Source organism: Acyrthosiphon pisum, chromosome A2 (assembly GCF_005508785.2).
Source record: "Acyrthosiphon pisum isolate AL4f chromosome A2, pea_aphid_22Mar2018_4r6ur, whole genome shotgun sequence".
Classification (NCBI taxonomy): domain Eukaryota; kingdom Metazoa; phylum Arthropoda; class Insecta; order Hemiptera; family Aphididae; genus Acyrthosiphon; species Acyrthosiphon pisum.
The window spans coordinates 31,673,963-31,693,783 of NC_042495.1; the positions used below are offsets into that span (position 1 = coordinate 31,673,963).

General features: G+C 33.1%; 1 protein-coding gene and 1 long non-coding RNA gene across 2 annotated transcripts in view; one reads left to right on the plus strand and one right to left on the minus strand.

Annotated features, from left to right (window-relative positions):
• The window catches only part of LOC100164732 (protein O-mannosyl-transferase TMTC3), a 63,459-nt gene extending 45,116 nt beyond the window's left edge, over nt 1-18,343 (plus strand). Inside the window, exons 7-16 of the mRNA XM_001947305.5 lie at nt 8,131-8,384; nt 14,430-14,685; nt 15,705-15,853; nt 15,922-16,140; nt 16,706-16,799; nt 16,876-17,166; nt 17,260-17,442; nt 17,514-17,798; nt 17,886-18,095; nt 18,182-18,343. Coding sequence (XP_001947340.2) covers nt 8,131-8,384; nt 14,430-14,685; nt 15,705-15,853; nt 15,922-16,140; nt 16,706-16,799; nt 16,876-17,166; nt 17,260-17,442; nt 17,514-17,798; nt 17,886-18,095; nt 18,182-18,289 — 2,049 coding nt within the window. The 3' untranslated portion in view covers nt 18,290-18,343. The remainder of the gene's footprint in view (nt 1-8,130; nt 8,385-14,429; nt 14,686-15,704; nt 15,854-15,921; nt 16,141-16,705; nt 16,800-16,875; nt 17,167-17,259; nt 17,443-17,513; nt 17,799-17,885; nt 18,096-18,181) is intronic.
• Nucleotides 7,914-17,339, minus strand: LOC115034337. Its single transcript, XR_003839708.1, has 2 exons — nt 17,238-17,339; nt 7,914-8,443 (listed from the first exon to the last, which is right to left on the minus strand). It is a non-coding gene; the product is annotated as an uncharacterized LOC115034337 (long non-coding RNA).
• Nucleotides 18,344-19,821: the final 1,478 nt, after the last annotated feature.

Below are 19,821 nucleotides of genomic sequence, written 5' to 3' on the forward strand. Positions count from 1 at the left end.
TTATAACTCATAAACTACTCGTCCCAAATTCGATTTTCATGTATCAAAATATTAAGAAAAATATTCTGCTATGGAATAAAAAATTAAAACCCTATGTTGTCATTCAAAAAAGTAAAAAACTTAAAAAATTATAAGGATAAAAAATATTTAAAAATATAATTTTTTAAGAAAAATGTTGTTTTATAAGCGACTTGAAAGTATGTAAAAAAATATTTACAAAAAAACTTACACTTTTTGAAATAATGAGTGTTGTTTGATAAAAGAATCACCCTGTATATACTAACACACAAAACCCGATTGTCGCAGTTATTGTTCAAAGTAATTTACCATCGTAGTTCGGCGACGGTCGGATGCTACTTAAGATCCTGTAATGGCAATAACGGAAATGAAAACAGTGTCTAAATGCTGTATACGTGGCAATTATAAACCAGTAATTTTGCGTAATGTGCATATAAATTATATAATTCGGGAGGGGTGAAATGTATTGAGTCATAATTTTTTACTTTGTCACAAACCCTTAACTACCTAATTAATTTTCTTGAAATTAGAATAATATATATGAACTGGGTGATTCATTCAATGAAGGATAATAGTATAAAAAGTATAAATGTTTTTCAAAATATTTTTATCCTAATAATTTTTAATTTTTTTACTTTTTATAATGAGAACATACAGTTTTAATTAACTCTTCCAAAGCAGAATATTTTTCCGAGTATTATTTGGATACATGAAAATTGTATTTACGATGAGTAGCTGCTTACAACTTATAAGTAAGTATTTAAAGATTTGATGAGTGGATGAGAGTAGTGGACCAAAGTTTTGCGGGGTAACCGTGCGAACCACTCCACTTCACTCATCTTTATACTTTGAATACTCATAAACTACTTGTCCTAAATTCAATATTTATGTACCTTTCGAAATGCTCATAAAAATATAAAAATATATTTATGTATATATATATATATATTAAACTGTTATTTTTTAACGACTATAGAGACCAATTGAAATATTTTTTTCCAAAAACGTTTGTGCTTTTGAAATAATGATTGTTCAATTGATAAAAGAATCACCCGGTATATTATTGTATTTATTAATTTCGCGGAAAACGTGCTAATTTAGCGCCGCTCACTTAATCGCCTCTATATATATTTATAATATTATATTTTACCACCACGACATATACCACCGAGACACCGTCCCGAAAACAACGACCGGGGCAGATACAAATTATTGACGTCGTAATAATCTGCGGAGAGCTATGCGGAACGTTCGCGGACGAAGGAGAGATGGCGGCGGCGGCGTGGCTGTTCTCCCGAAAAATAATGTAATATCGTCACGAGGACGATAAAATAAATTGTTAAGACGAGAGGCCAAATATTATTTCAAATTTAACCACGTAGTGCGTATTATTATTATTATATGATGTAGTATACTATACCGTCCCTTATTCGTATGCTGATTTACATCAAAAAAACAACAACAACAGCAGAGCGTAACAAATCTGTTCTCGAAGTCTCTAGTTTTTTTTTATCGCAAGAGATAGGTTTTTTTTCGTGTTTTTGTGTTTTGTAAACGGTTAAACCGATTTTCTAGTGCGTGTATAATGTGATTAATTACAAGACTTCGCCTCGTAACAGGAATTGAGGTCGACAGCGATTCGCCGGACGATCATTAATATTCGAGTGCGTATACCGGATAAGGCTGTATAATAATACGTACACGATTATTATTTATATTTCGCTAACTCCTTAACGAGAATAATTATCGTTTATGAGAGAAAATAATTTAAAATCGAATCAATTGCTCCGGCGGCGGCGGCAGCAGCGCAGTAGTCGTCGTCTCAAGTACGGTACGGTCGTGAAACACTTTTGTCTTAAATACAAAGCTTCCCGTAAACTTATTTTCTATAATTGTTTTTGTTGCTTATTTTTTTTTTTTTTACTTTACTCGCGAAACAAAATTGTTTGTTCTGCTGAATTCAATTATAATTTATATATATATTAAAAAAAAGAAAAACATTTTGCATAATGCTATTTAAAAATACCTTCCAAACGATCAAACAAACGGGGAAAAAACGTATATATTATATTATAATATAATATACGATGTATCGTGGATCATAATATATTTTCTTATATAGATGAAGCTTTTCTAAAACTCGTTGATTTGGATGATTAATAATAATACTATATAACTATAATATTGTATTTAATATTTTTGATCCATTTAAGTATCTGCGCTCATTATTTCGAAAAGTTTTTAATTTTTTTTCACAATTTGACATTATTTAAAAACAAAGTTTCGGAAATAAAAATAATTTTCAAGTTTTTACTTTTTTCAATGACACCATACATTTTTAATTTCATGTTCCGAAACAGAATATTATTTGGAGTATATAAATCAAATTTCTGAGAAGTAGTTCATTATTTATAAGTAATTAAAGTTTAGATTAGCGGAGTAGAGGCCAACATTTTGCGGCGTTATCCACGTACTACCCTACTCCGCTCATCGATACATTAAGTACTCTTACATAACGAAATACTTCTCCGAAATTTTATCTCCGTATATAAAAATACTCAATATAATATATGGCTTCGGAATATAAAATACAAAATGTAGGTATGTTGTCATTCAAAATAGTAAAAATATAATTTTTTTCGGAAATGTTGTCGAATTATTAATAAACAATATTTTCGAAATAATCAGCGTAAACACTTAAATGGATCACTCTGTATAATAATATATTATGGCATTATAATATTATTAGGTACACTGTTTAATTTACGACAGTGATAATAATAATGTAATATTTAAAATATGATATCGACAAGTTGCAAACACGGCACTCGAGTTAGGCAAATGTTTTGCACTCGTGTGTAGAAACAATATGCGAGGTAACGCGAACAATAATAATAATATAAAGAGCAAAAATAAAACGCGGTTTCTGTCGCGTATCTGAGACAAATGCCCCGCGATACAGATAATCATCAAAATGACAAAAAGGCCTTTGCCGCTGTAAGACGGCTCTTTGCCAAATGTCAAGTTTGTGTGTCATGTGCGTTGGCATCTATCCCATCGCAGACTTACTGTAGTCGTACTTAAATTCACTCGAATAATAAACCAATTGCGCTCCAGCGCAAATCTGACTTTTACATATGTAGGTCAAAACATTTATGCATATTGCGTGTACCTAAACCGAGTGAAAATTCGTCGTTTACTCTGGAGGTAAAAGTGCAGCGTGGCAAGATTTATGGGATTTACGCGAAGATGGGAAATACATTTCTGAACAGATTTCCTTGGGGTTTAGTGTAAAGATAGCAACATTTATTCTACTGAATTTGTTACAATGTGGGAAATATATATATTATATACTCGTATTTTCGATTGGCTAAAACGAAGAAGAAAAAAATGAATGATAATAAATAAAAAAAAAAACAAAAAACAAAAAAAAAACCGTCGTGGTCTAGGGGGCCCGTGAGTAGTCTAATAGAATTCGTTGGAAATACATCTTTTGCAGTTCGGTAAACGTAGGTGCTTATATATAATATAACATTTTCTTGGCGTACAATGTGAAAAAAATAAAAGGTTTTCTCTTTACATAATACTCGTGCCGATGAGATTTATTATTATTATTATTATTATTATTATTATTATTATTATTATTTTTTTTTTGTTCGTCCGTTTTAGACGTTGTACCCGACAACGCTTTTTAAAAATCTATATCCGTTGTTTTAATTTTTAATCGCGGTGTGCGAACCATTAAACTTTTTTATTATTATTATTATTATTATTCAATCACCGATAAAATCGGGACGAATTATAAAGATATCAATAAATAATACCGAACAAAAAAGGCTTCCCGCGGAATAGTATTTCGGTGCCCAAAATATATATTTGAATGCTTTACTACCGACGCCCGCGTGGTACAAGTTTATGCCAAAAACAATAAATCACTCGTATATACAATAAAACAAATATATATATATCATATTAATATAATATATATATATATCATACCATGAACGCGCGCGGGTAAAAAAATAAATATAAAAGGGTATAGTAAAACTGAATTGGAAAAAAGCGTTAATGTTATGCGCTGGTTTTTGCCGTCAATTTTTTTTGTTTAATTTCGTTTGCGGATAAAATCGTTTGGACGTGTTTTCGTGCGCGCCCCGGCCGTCAGCCCCTCGGATGACGATTCGTCACGCGCGTTGATAATATTATCAATTTCGAAAATCCCTTAAACTAGACACACACGTCACATGTGTGTATCGCATAATTCAGGCGGTTTTCTCCCATCGTTTCTGCGTGCAATCGCAAACGCAAACCACTTATCGGAGTCTAGAAATATTGATGGCACCCACGACCGACGTGCATTTGCACCACCCCACGAAATCATCTTGGCTGTGGATGAGTTGTAGTCCACCGACGTCTGTGAATTCCAGCCCGATAAATCGCCTTTTAGCTGTATGTGTGGCCTGGGGAATAATACACCGGACTCCATGGCCCCCCTAGTATTTAGGCACAGTTATAGTTGCAACCGTACAACTAACATTTGTGAAATTGTTCACTGAAAACTAAATATTATGTATGTCGTTGGCCGTCTTAACACAGTGGTGCGGGATATAGGATTATTTGAAGCAATGACTTGCTTCATGTCTGAAATGAGAGGGTGGTTGTATAAATATATATATAGTCGTAAGACCTCAACACAAATATTATGGCATGGAAAATATTATAATTAATAATTATTAATGGCCTCTGCTGCTTATTTTGGTTAAACGAAGGGTGGTAAAAATTTAAAATATACAATACGCTTAAAATCCTCCACAATTTCGCGCCATCACTGCAACTGCCCTATTATCTACGACTTCGTTGATGTGTTACTTCGAGTTCAATACATGATACTTGCATGAGATGCAGAAGTAAGGTAAAGGATTAAAAGCAAAGAAAACATGTGAACAATTAATAGCGTTTATATCAGACAACAGACGACAACGCCTTAAACAATAAGTAATAAGACAGTTTAATTAAAAAAAAACCACATAAATGTAAAGACAATAAAACAATAAAAAGAAAACATAGTTTTGGGAGACCACTAGGTCAATCTGATACGAAGTGGTAATTATTACGTGGCCGCAACTCGTACTTGACTTAGGGATCAGGCGCAATTGACCACCACCGATAATCTGAATAAACGGATATGCAAAAGGTCGTTTCTGTCGAGTGTCGTCGCGGTTTTCGAACGCCATGTTCGCCCCGACGTCTTGTCGCTATAATAGTGCCCACAGGTATTTACTTTTGCGTGCCCTCGAGGAGAGAAAAAAATTTCGAAAACCCCTCGTACCCAAGTATATATAGCTGTGTATAATATTACCGTGCAGTATACCTACGGAAGAAACTTTCGATTTGCGTGCGCCGGAAGTTTGCGAAATATTAAATTGTGCGCCGAGCAAGGGCGGAAACGCTGAAGCGGAACACTTTCGAAATAAGGAGATGGAGAAACACGCGTTGGAAGGGAGGGTGAAAAAAAAATAAAGTAATAACAATAAGAAAGATATCGTCTGCGTATAAAAATTTATTTAATCTTCTTTTTTCTTTGCGTCGCTCCCCTCGTCGCAAATCTCGTCTCGCCCGCGGATTGTTTCTCACCGCCGTCGGATCGTAATAATTTATATAAAAGGGGCCCCTCGCACGTGCACCGTAGCCGTAGGAAACACGACGAATGCCGTGTGTGTTCGTGCGTGCGTGTGTGGGCTTAATGGCGCGAGTGGGAATAATAGACGTACGTTTTCGGTGATAAACCCACGACGACGGACGTGCGTGTGCCGTGCACGACCGACCGATTTAGTTGACCACCCGCGACGAGGACTCGTATATAGTATAGGTACAGGATGTCTCGCCGAGCGTGTTCGCACCGTAACTTTTTTTTTCTTACAGTCCGTTCAAAACATTTTGAAATATAGGTACTCAAAGATCGTGCACGGTATTTTCAAATTCTTGAGATTCCTTCGTACCGATTAATAGAAGCAGGTGTCCAGGATCTCCCGATTTTCAAACGAGGCCTCCTGCACTCCCCTCCCACCATTTTCTACTGTGAATTATGAGGCGGACGGCTTTTCTGAACATTTCGTTGTGTCGAAATCAAAATTCGAACGAGTAGTTTTTGAGGCTATGGGGATATTTGAATAAAATAATTATTAATATTTATAATTTACACGAATGGTCCGATATTGAATCTATTTTATATTTTTGTAAAACCATTTTTAAAGACTTAGTATTATTTTGATAACTGAGAAACAACTCTTTCAAATTTCAAATCAGATATGTGCATTGACTTTTTACAAAAAAAAAATCCTCCAAATAATTTACATTCAAGAAGAAGGGATGCGAGAGTTTCTTATCTGAAACACATAAGTTTGTATCACCGTGGAAACACGTCTTCTCATTGAGTAGTACGAAATATAAAGAATACGGTCTTTAAAGTCTTTACCTATTTAGAAACATCCAAACATTTTGAATTTTAATAAATTAATTTGTATAGGATAAATGACGGGAATGAGAATCCACGGTGAATCACCCTGTATACGGACGGTATACTCGTTAACATTAAAAGTATATATAGGTACAATAAACTTATACACGTACACCAGGTCGCACGTATTTAAAGGATTACCGCGGTGGGAAATCGCCCCGGACAGAGAATTTCAACAGCCCAACAACAAATTGTGTATCATTGTTCTCTAGCTAACGGTAATCCGTCTTCAAATAGTATTCATAGTATAATAATACGTCTTGTAGAGAACGGTTTTTATTTGCATATAAAAGTAAAAATATTCAATTACATAATATTTTTTATTCCTATAACTATATATATAATAGTAATAGTAATTTTAAACCGATAAATATTTAACTTAAAAATAAATTTAAAAAAAATATACATGTTTTCAGAGTAATAAATTAATGGGAACATCACTAACATTGTTTATTTAAATTAATAATTTTTCGTCATTTAAGTTGTTATTGGTATCGTTTTTAATAAAGTTTTTTCAACCCAATGCAATATGCATACCATTTTTTTCATTCCAAACTGCCGTAATTTATCTTATTGATTTTCGTAATTTTTGGAACTGTTGGAGCTACCCACGCATTTGTTGTAGTTAAAAAAAAACACACACACAAAATAGTTCTTTGTGTAGAAAGTAGATCTTTATCACGGAAATATTAAAAATAAAACTAGTATTAATTTATTCAACCTGCCGTGATTCGTACCCAACTGTAGTCAGCTTTTCGATATTCAAACTACAAACAAATATTTATTTATTTAAATATTATATTGATGTCAATAATAATGCGTTCTGTAATAATAATTGTTAAGATATTTCCGATTTTGGATTACGAAAAATTGCTGAAAACACCAATGAAATAAATTCATTAATATAAGTTACGAATTAATATGGTGATCAAGGGTAGGTACAAACGAATGATTTCGCAATACAAAATGAGACGTGCATATATTTAAATGCTAATCGACAAGTGTATTGTATTATTCTGGGTACCATATATAATAGGTTTTCATGTAAAAATAAGTACCTATAGGTAAAGCTAATTTATCAACAATAAAAAGTACATAATGATGTTTGTTTTAACTTTTTAAAAATGTGTAAAATTATTTTGTTTTTTTTTTTTTTTTTAATTAATTTGTAATGATTTTTGCATGGCGAATAATTAAATGTTTGTTTTGTATTTTGAATTTACCAGGAAAAATAAGAACCATAATTTTTTTCCCATCATTATTATTATCACAGTCATTATTTCTGGCTTCTAAATGTTTAAAACGCTTATAATAACACATTTAGTATAGTGTGATGATTATATCTTTTAATTAGGTACCTTCTTAATAAATAAAAATCTTTATGAGGTAATAGTTAATAATCTTTAATTATTTTATGTAACATATTTAGTTGATATTACTACCCCGAATGTCCATGGTTATTATATGTCAAAATTACCTACCCGATTAATGTTTATGTTGCTAAAAATCAAATGTATAAATGTCTCAGGAGACTCGTGCAATGGGTCAGAACTCGGTACACGATATGCTATAAGGTTCAATTTTAACTGTTTCAGATCAGGCCGAAGGACTTGATTAACTCGTTCAGGCTGTCCATGGCCGTGAACAGCGGACAGTCGGCCACCGGTGGCGGAGGAGGAGGTGGTTCGCCGAAAAACGGCACCGGAAACGCGACTTCCGGCTCGTTCGGTGGGCTGCAGGCCATACCGTCGGACGCGGTCAAGCGGATGGCGTTCTTGTTCCTGTCCACGTGTGCGCTATTGGCGTTCCGGCTGAAAATCATGGGCTCCAAGCTACCCGTGTTTACCAGGTACATACCATATTATATTGTATACCAGATAATCGCCAACGTATTCTTGAAAGGAGTACCTACACAAAAAATGGTTTCTTAAAATTGTTATTATATGTTAAACACTATCGTACCTATAGTCAGAACTATAAAAGAGGTGGACAAGTGGGTACCGCTCTGCTGTACAGTAGTTGTAATGGATGTGTTATATATGAATATAATGATAAACCATTGTATATGAAAAACGATTGTGAGCGATTAGCGTAGTCCTTATAATATTATTATTATTTATTCGTTGGTATGGTGATACACAAATCGTTGGAAATTAAAATCCCATTTTTAGTGGTTTTTCGTAATTTGTCGGTAGTTTTTCTCGACGCTTTCTAAAACTACTTGAGATTTTAGACTTTGACCTCCCTAAAGTACCAACTATATTCACTTCCTATCAGAAAAGATGCGGTCTCAAAAATCGAAGTATGCTTACTATCCGAAATTTTGCTGACTGACAGAAAAAATATATATTATGAATCCAAAACAAAACAGACGTGGGTCAAAATCTGATGAAAACAAAAATATTTTTTAAGGAGATATTATTATAGGATATTCTTGAGAATACCTCCGTGATGTCAATGGGCTGGGCTCGCCACAAATGCTCATATTATATACACGTGTAAAGAAAGAGCTCGTTAAATTAGTTAGTTAGCGCTCACTTTGCACGGTGACTTACCATTTACCAAACTAAAAATGTTATTTATTATGTTTGATTTTAAGGAAGTGCGATCACTGGATGGTTTCTTCCCTCACCCTCTTCATGTTCTAAATTTATTGTAGCACATATTCTTATTATGCATTTGTATATATGATTGTATATTCTCTATTAAAACATTTAAAAAAAAAAAAACAAAATGTTTGATTTTGGTAAAATATGTAATTATTTATGGTAACGACGAAAATATAGCGAATTATTAGACTTAAAATATATTCTATTGTTTAGTTTTTTTTTATTATTATTATTATTAAGAATACTTAAATTAAATATTTTTGTTAAAAACACTTCTGTAAAGCGGCGTATGTTCACAAAATTACAGTCATAAGATTTTAAATATTAAAAAAAAAATAAAATAGACACTAGAAATATTCCACTAACGTCTTCAGAGCATAAAAAAATACATCTCTGTACTACGTCGTACAACGAAAATTCGAAAATATACTTTAAACGTAGCTTGTAAATTGTGAAGCGAGCAACTTTTACATGTATAAGATAAGTAGTCAAATACGGTGAACTCGGCGGCACGATGTCGTCATGAGTTTTTTTTAAATTCCTCGTAACTATCGCGTTGAATAATACGAGTAAAAAGTTAGACTTTTACCGTTTTTCTTAGAATCGAACGTTCTTTCACATTAAAAAAAAAAAAAACTAACTATTTTCTCAATTTCTGTGTGTTGTGCTCCTTTATAATTGTGTGTGCGTGCAACTAATTGACACTTCTTCCAACGTTGAAATAATTTTTTTGCCCCTCCAATGTTCAGTGGTGTTATCGGAAAAATAAATATACCCACATTTATGATTTTAAGGCAATTATGCAAATATTCTATGCATATTGGCATTTTATTAACTTGACACAGCTAGTTTCATTCAACTATTCAATAAGCCAAGACAATAATAATATATTGATCTCTTACATTTAAAAGTCTTACATTTACAATTTCAAAAATTTTACAAAATTACATTTTTTGGTACCCATTTTTCTACATTTAAGATTCTTTAGCGGAGCGAGGAAGCTAGTGGTTTTACAATGGTGTTTTTTTTTTTTTATTCTGTATACAAAATTTCTACCAGAAGGAGTGCTTTGTTTTCCACATACCTTATCTTTTAGAAAATTGGATCAAGATGGTACATTAAAGTGGTCATTTTCCGATTTTATCAGTAGTTATTTAGTGCCACGGGAAAAACCACCGAAAATTTACAAAAAAGCGCTAAAAACGGGATTTTAATTTCTAACGCTATGTTTATCGCCATAGAAAAACGATTTTAGTTATTTTGTTGTAATTTATAATATTAATTCAACTTAAAAGCTATAATAAATGACAAACCGTCTCTGCTCAGAATCGATTTTCGTATACAATGATATTATATCATCGAATTCAAATTTATTACAACCAATTATACAGTGACCCACTTGTAACCTACTGTACAGCCGAGCGACATCAATTTACCTGATTTTTTTTATTTATGTTCCTAAGTATTACAAACTATTTAACATCCACGCAGATCAGATTCAACTTTTTATACAATTTAAAATGATAGTTATTTAATTATATAATTGTTACTTTTTGATGGCGGCAACGTCGACATTTTACAAAAAAACTGCAAAAATCACACCCACAAACGATACCAATAATACGTTCTACACTTAAAATATTACAGTCTTAATAATACTAATAGATCAGCGTTGCTCAGCCTGTGGTCCTTGGAAAATGCATATTGGTGGTATACTGGTATCCGAAGAAAATCTTCTTTTATAAAAAAAAATGGAATGAATCATTATTTACATAAAATATTTTTTGGTGTATTTGATATTGGTAATAATATGAGTAATTATTTTACAAAATATTTAATTTTATTTTGGTGCATTAAATGCTTAGATACTGTCATAATTTTGCAGTTCCTAACAAAATTGATTTCCGTTCCTGAAAATAACGTTTACATTTTAGATACGGAAAAAAAAGGTTATTTGGGCAAGTGGTACATGAAAATGTCGTGTCGGTGATATGAGGATAAAAAAATGTTTAGAATCGCTGTAATAGACGATTGATAAAATATGTCATATAAAAATAAATATAATAATATAGAACATGGATTACATAATTAAAAAAAAAAATTAAGCTATACGAGGATGGTACATGTGCAAATTTTAATATCTTTGCAGGGTGTAGGCTAACCCACCAATTACCAAAACGGGTATACACCCTTACACTCTACCCTATACACTCCCCTTCTGTATGCCCTCAAAAACATCACCGCTAATTATTCATGTACCGTCGTTGATGGGGCGCGAGCGAAACAAATAATATCTTGGAAGTTCATCTGAATTATACAGTACGCGAGTGACGCAACCATATTTTATGTACCTACCTTTATATACCATAATATTATACTCTCGGTATATACGTTATAATATATATATATATATATATATGTATTGTTAACTATATTATGTAATGACACGTGCGCACATACGTATATATCATGGTTGTATAACATTATATTAAACTGTTGTCGTGTGCAGTGGCGTCATCATCAGACACCCCTCAAAATAATAGATAATAATATTATACTATATAATAATATGGTCGCAAAACCGTCGACGCAATTCATATTACTATTATTTTCTATTATTTTATTATTATCGTTATGTATGCAGGCCCTGTTTTACCCAAAATCACTTCAGTTTTAATGAAATGTCATTATACATTATTATGGGTCCTCAAAAATGCAGATAGTTAGAAATACATTCATAATTGTCTCGAGTTATAATACGACGGGTGTAAACAATGCATATTATTAACTGACAACGCTGGAAAATGAGCTGTTTGTGCGAAAAAGAATTTATACGATTTTGTAGGTACATAAGATATTACGTTCAACCTCGTTAAAAAAAAATATGATTTTCATTGTAATTTTTTTTTTTTTAATATTCATTCCATCCATTTATTTCCTACATCTATTTTTCAATATTGTTTTCAGTTGACTGAAAGTTAAATTTCTACCGGGAAAGGCGTTCTTGTTTAGACTAATAATTGTTTGAAACCGATTGATTACTTGTATCACTTTTTATCGTACAATTGTGTGTGTTTGGTATGAAGCTCGAATGTAGAATCCCAAAATATAGTCGGTGGAGTATTTTGGTTTTATCTGCCTATAGACACTATAGGTACCTGCGTTTTTTCCATATCCCTTATTTATTTATTTATTTATTTATTTATTATATTAATAAACGGGACAGGTCCTTGACATTTTAATACACAACATTAATAATTAATAATTTGATAATACACACACCTGGCACTTAAAGATAATAATATATAATAAAAAACATTTTGATACAAAAAAATAATTGTTTAGAAGTTATGGGTCCCATTTGCTAATTTTATCATTCGCAAAACGGGGTCGTTATATAAATAATTTATCGCACAGAACGGGACACGGAAAGAGAAACATTACGCAAATTATAGCACCGGGAACATTAAAATCTATCCTCGCTAACATATCAGGAGTATCAACTTCCCCGCTCATGAGTTTCGATGAGAAAACTAGGTTAGCGTTTGTTCTTCTACACCTCTAAATTTAATTTCTCTAGAACTGGTGTATAATCGTGCGGTAGGCAGTCAATGTGCAGAGCAAACGATGCGTATTTCAAAAATTATCAAATTTATATGATAAACCAATAGAATAAGTTGCATTGTAATTTATAAAAATTAAACATAAATTAATCGTAGTTAAAAGAATTTGTTTCACCGAAGAACCGCGTAGGTCACGTATATCGTCACATATATCTATCGACATCCGAGTGAGCCCGAAATTTTCCACCCCCATAATGTTGCCTCTCTAGATCCGCCCATGTCTGCAACCACATCTATAATAATATACATTTCGGCATCTGTAATTGCATATACATTATAATACCTATCGGCAGGGATCGACGCGTTGGATTTTTATTTTTGGGGAGGCGACCGATTTTCACAATTCGGCATCCGTTACGATGAAATATACTATATCGTGTTTCCGGAGTCGTTTATGTATAATCAACTGCGTATATTATAGGTTTACCGGGCCTACGACGAGGAGTTATGCGACATAAATCGATTTTCGAACTGCAGATGTATATAATATTATATAATATACTTATGTAGTATATATGCGCGCGTCATAATGAAAATCGAAAATAAACCGACAGGATATGGGCGTGTGCGTTTTATTGGCATTGACATACTACTTCCGTGCATGGAAAACTATGCGAAAAAAACGTTTTGAAATTCGGCTAGTATATCCAAAAATGTGAGGGCAAAATGTATCGGCACGGTATATATATAATATATATATTATTTTTATCGTTTTTTATTGAATCGAAATAATACATCGCGTAATCTTTAATATTCGACCATAAATATCTGAAATGCAATTTAAGTTAAAAATTTAATTTGAAAAATATTTGTTATTTCTCTCTGACGAGGGAGATATTATAATATTGAATCATTAATCTCGACAAAATGTTTGTTCGATTAATTATCTTACCGTTTATATTTGAAAAAAAAAATACTGTTTGTTAACGCAGTTTATACAAATCTGTTTTCAATAAAAAGACACAAATTAAAATAATAATAATAATATTTTAACATCATAAGTATATGTTTGTATAACCACAATATTAATGTTAAAATATTATTGCCATTTAAATACTATATTATTCGTTCTTTTTTTTCACTTCATCGAATCGTATAATCATGTTAGTTACATATATACACAGTGATTCATTTATCATTGTTTCAAAATGTAATAATGTTTTTGAAAATATTTTTTATACGTGATTTCGAGTAATCTTTTGTATCCTTATAATTTGTTTTGATTTCATTTTCCGAAGCAGAATATGAAATTAAACTGTATTTTGTCATTCAAAAAAGTATAAAACGTAAAACCACGATAAGGCTTAATAAATAAACATTTAAAAATATATGTATTTTTTTAAAAGAACATTGTTTTTCAAAGACTTAAAACCAAGTGGAATTTTTTTTCAAAATCATTAATACTTTTTGAAACAATGAGTGGTAAAATAATTACCTGGTGTACAGTAAATCCTCGTCTTACAACAGAAACTCCTTTATAACAAAAAAATCAGTAGACACTGATAGTGATTCCGTTAAAAGGAGGTGGTTTCACTGTACCTGTGTCAAGTCGTCACAAAACCAATTCTTGTGCACCGTATTCTGATTTGGCAATCAGCGTAAATAACGACTGCATGTGCCTACCCACATGGTTTAACAGAGTGAAATTATTGTATTTTAAAGGTTCGACAACCCAGCCAGCGTGTCGGATTGGCCAGCGAGACAGCTGACCTACAACTACCTGGTGAGCGTGAACGCTTGGTTACTGATATTCCCGTGCGACCTGTGCTGCGACTGGACCATGGGTACCATACCACTGGTCGAATCCACGTCGGATCCCAGGAACCTGGCGACATTGGCCACATACACCGTGATCATCGCGCTCGTGTACACGGCGTTCACCACGTCGAATCGAACCAAACGCATCGTTGTCATCATGGTAAATACACCATGTTAAGTCATTATCGGTAGTTATAGGTATACACAACCTGTTTACGGACAACTTTCCGAGACTTTCCGCCAAGCAAAATCACCCGTCAAAATATTATACTTTGGTCGAAAAGGTTATATCGTTTTGTTTGCGAACCGTTAAACCTGCCGTAATCAGAGTGTATACATATTTTATAACTGCGGTATATGGTAATTGGGCGTAATGCGTACAATAATAGTATATATTATTTACATCCTCGTAATCTGATTTTATATCAACTCCTTTGAAGTGTCTTAATTGTAGTACCTATGTATACAATCGATTTAACGTTTTCTTTTCCTATTAAAATATTTTTGGTGAGCAGTATCATAATTATTGAAATTTTTTATTATTTTTTTTTTGTTATTGTTTTATCGAGATATTTGCTCATATAGTGAACTTTGATCATCTTACGGTCTACTTTCCAATCCCGTTTTGTTGTAGCCGGAAGATCGCAGAACTCGCCAACAATAAAATGTTTCAAATTGCTGCGGGGTTTTATTTCCACAAATTATTCAACTTTACAGGGCTCGTCAGAACTTAATACACTTAAAAAGTACCAAATATGTATGCGATATCCATAAATACAAATATTTTACTAAAAAGTTTTTTTTCTTTTTTTATAATATTGTTAACTAAATATTTATTAATAAAAACGTAAAATTATACCTATGTCGACTAGTGATATAAAATAAGTGAAAACTCTCAAAATAATTTAATGCCAAATTTTCAAATTGTAATTAGATACCTATAATCTTTTAATATTTTTTTAGTAGTTTCGTGAAAATAATATCAAGATTAGGTATTTAGCAATTAATCTCGTAGCCCGAAAAAAAAAGCAACAGCACTTTAGTCCTATAATATGTATTGTAATGCGTGCAAATACAATTGTATTAAAAAAAATTCAAAGTGAATCAAATTGACGGTTAAAAAACCTATACACACAAGTACCCAACTACAATAATTTTATTATAACTTGACTATTTCAGAGTTTGGGATTGACCGTTCTGCCGTTCCTCCCCGCATCGAACATGTTCTTTCCAGTGGGATTCGTCGTAGCGGAACGCGTCTTGTACATGCCGTCAATGGGATTCTGTATGCTCGTCGCCTACGGTTTGGGACTCGTAATCGATAAATGGTAAGGATTAAGAGGCCTTGATGGGTTCGTTACGACCGATCGGTTCATTAACGTTTTGTTCCGTGCAGCAAGTCACGTTTGGTGTTGACAGCGGTCGCCGTCATCTTTGTGACCCACGTGGTGAAAACCTACACGAGGAATTCGGACTGGTCATCCGAGTACGCGATATTCACTTCCGGGTTGAAAGTGAATAAGCTGAATGCCAAACTGTACAACAACGTCGGACACGCCTTGGAAGCTGAGAATCGGTTCCAAGAAGCTCTTGCGTACTTTAACAAGGCCGTCAGGTGAGTGACAGATGGTCTATAATATATACAAGTACCAATCAACCTGATCCCGGGGTGCCACAAAATTATTTTAAACAAATATAAACCGTTTTATTTGTTTTTAACTGTCAAAATTAGTCACGGTAGTATAATAAATAAGTCATGTGTGAAACTATTCGCGGTGTGTTACTATGTTTATAGTTAAAATACAAAAATTCCAATAAATTAATATTTTGGATTCGTGTTGAAAAACTGTATGCAAATAGAAAAGCTCCAGGATTGCAACTACAATTCTCAACAGCATATTATATTATGTGATAAATACATTTGTATTAATATAATATTGTTAATATTAATGACATAATATTTTCTACACATGTAGACATGTTATTATTATAACGTTAGATACATTTTTTTCATATAATTACTTACTTTTTATATGTAATTATTTTATGGGTAATACGTGATTTTTAAAAAAAATCCCTAAGGACGTCTAGGGTATAAACAAAGGACGAGAATCACGATCACGTTGTTTTTTATCGTTAGGACGTGGTTTGTTACTATTGTTTTTCATTATTTTTTTCAGCGTACAGCACGACGACATCGGAGCTCACATAAATGTCGGCCGTACGTATAACCATCTAAAAATGTACAAGGAAGCCGAGGACGCTTACTTAGAGGTAACGTAACCGCTGAGAGTTCGGTGTGTAAAATTAGAGTTCCGCGACTGATATTTACGATTGCGTATATTCACAGGCCAAATCGTTGCTGCCCAAAGCCAAACCTGGCGAGTCGTACCAAGCCCGCATAGCTCCCAACCATCTGAACGTCCTGTTGAACTTGGCCAACCTGATCGCTAAGAACCAGACGCGTCTGGAAGAGGCGGACATGCTGTACCGGCAGGCCATCAGCATGCGGTCCGATTACACGCAAGCGTACATAAACCGCGGCGACGTTTTGCTCAAGCTCAACAGAACGAAAGAGGCGCAAGAAGTGTACGAACGAGCTTTATTCTACGACACCGACAACCCGGACATATATTACAATGTGAGTATCGCGCACCCGCCCGCCGTGTATGATGTAGACTAAACCTTTTACAAGACATAAAAGTTGCTTACCTTGTTCCTTTTCACTTTTCAGCTGGGCGTCGTGCTTTTGGAACAGGGTAAACATTCACAGGCGTTGGCTTACTTGGACAAAGCTCTGGAATTCGATCCGGACCACGAACAGGCGTTGCTCAACTCGGCCATACTGCTCCAAGAGTTGGGGCAGGCGAACTTGAGAAAACTCGCCGAGAAGAGACTCCTCAGGCTCCTGTCAAACGTATGCGTTGTAAAAACCAAGGAGCGACGGCGCAATCGTAATGTAATATGTGTTTTTTTTTGTGATTTCAGGGTCAAAAGAACGAACGGGTGTTTTTCAACCTGGGCATGCTGGCTATGGATGAAGGAGACGTACCGGCGGCGGAACACTGGTTCCGTCAGGCGATCCTCATCAAAGAGGATTTCAGGGCCGCTCTGTTCAACCTGGCCTTACTGCTGGCTGACGATCACAGGCCCCTGCAGGCAGCCCCGTTCCTCAACCAGCTGGTCAGGTTTCATCCAGACCATGTCAAGGCTCTAATATTGCTGGGCGACATCTACATCAACAACATCAAAGATCTAGACGCAGCTGAAAACGTGAGTGTCTGTCGACCACTGAAAAGCCGCTCCAACCTGAAGCCCCTTTTTACACCTTTTTTAAACCTCGTATTGTCACCTTTGCAGTGTTACCAGAGGATACTGCAACTGGATCCCGACAATACGCAAGGGATGCACAACCTATGCGTGGTGTACGTGGAGCGTGGCCTGCTGAAGGACGCAGAAATTTGCCTGCAAAAGGCCCATCTGATGGCCCCGCATGAAGACTACATTGTCAAGCATTTGAAAATTGTGCAAAACCGCTTGCAAGCAAAACAGACTCCTGATCAGCTCAATGTAAGTAGTACTTAATACAGTACCTTAGTACAACGCACAAGCTCATACGTTTTAAATAAATGTTTGTTATGTTTTTACATTTGTAGGAGAGTCGCCCGGATTCTAAGGAAATCCGAAAAACTGAAAAAGACACAACTCGTCCAGACACGAATCTGAAGTCGGATACCAAACCGTCTACACTATCGCTGTCATGAATGATAAAATATTAATTGTTTAAAAAAGTATATATATATATTTTTTAAGTTAAATACCTAGTCATAACTCACCGTTTTCATGTTAGTACTTAATGGATTTTTTTTTTTTACAACCCGATAATGTCTTTAAGACACCATTTCAAATAAGACGGCAAGGTGACATAACTGCACATTTTAAAAGTCTTGAGATTTGACACTGGTATAGACAGTTGGCCCATACTTAAATTAGTAATCTCATTTGGTGCTACTACTCAATGACAGTACTTCATCTATAAAATATGCTTCTGTACATTTAAACTGAGAGCAAAAATTACTTAGTAAAATATATTTTTCTCTTGAATTTTTATTTTGAATCGTTTCGAACGAAAAACATTTGTAAAAAAAAATTGTGCTGTGATGTATTTAGTAGGTCATAGTATGATTATAATTTATAATATTATTATAAAATTAAGTGATCGTATAAAATTAAGACCATAATAATTATTAAACTTCTATAACGTTATTTTAATAACAGTAATGAACAAATATTGATATTCACATTTTGTCATCATTATAATTATAATTAATTGTATTTTGGTTTTTGGTTGAAAAATTATATTTTTAAATATAATTTCTACTCGATATATGTATTAACTTAGTTTAAGTACCTACCTACATACTTAAAAAAAACAACATCTGTTCGTTTGAAATAACAATAACTACTTAATTATTCAATAGATCATAAAACTAATTCTTGTTACACATTAATTAAATTCAGTATGAAGAGCAGTTGTTTGTTTAAAAATGTACCTATGTATTAGTGTATTTGTGTATTTTTATACTTATCGTTTTGTCTTTCTTTACCGCATAAGTATAAGAAAATAAAATTATGTTAACCGATAGAAAAGAAATTTAAATGACAGTTACTTAATACATTTAATTTTAAAAATTTAATCTCAAAGAATCAGTATTATATTTTCATGTAATAATAAGTTATTAACAAGTATTTGATAAAATTGTCATAATTTTTTCATATGTTTTTTTGTATTTGCGGACAATCATTGTGATTTTTTTTTATTATTATGATTTTTGACAATTTAAAGCACTCTTACTTTGTACCTGGATCCACGAGTTCTTTTTAAACAAATTAAATAAAAACATGTTCCTCTGACCATGGAAAATTCCAACTTCTGAAAGTAATATTTTGTACGAAACAAAATTTTTTCTTTTTTTTTTCAAATACCTACCTATATATTGTAAAAACAACTGTATGGTCTAAAAAACGCTAGCTGTTAATGTATTTGATAATATTATATTTGTAAAATAATTATAGATGTTTACCAGAGGTAATATTGAAGATAAATATTGCTTTTTGATGTGATTTTTTTATTTTATGTTTTATAAGAAAAATAAAAATTTTTAAATGTTTTAAACAATATAGGCATTGTGTTACATTTGTTCATTGTTTTTATGTTTGAAACCTAATTTGAGTGATCACATTGCGCAAAATGTGTGTCTCCTACATTAATTGATTGTATATTAATATATTGTTA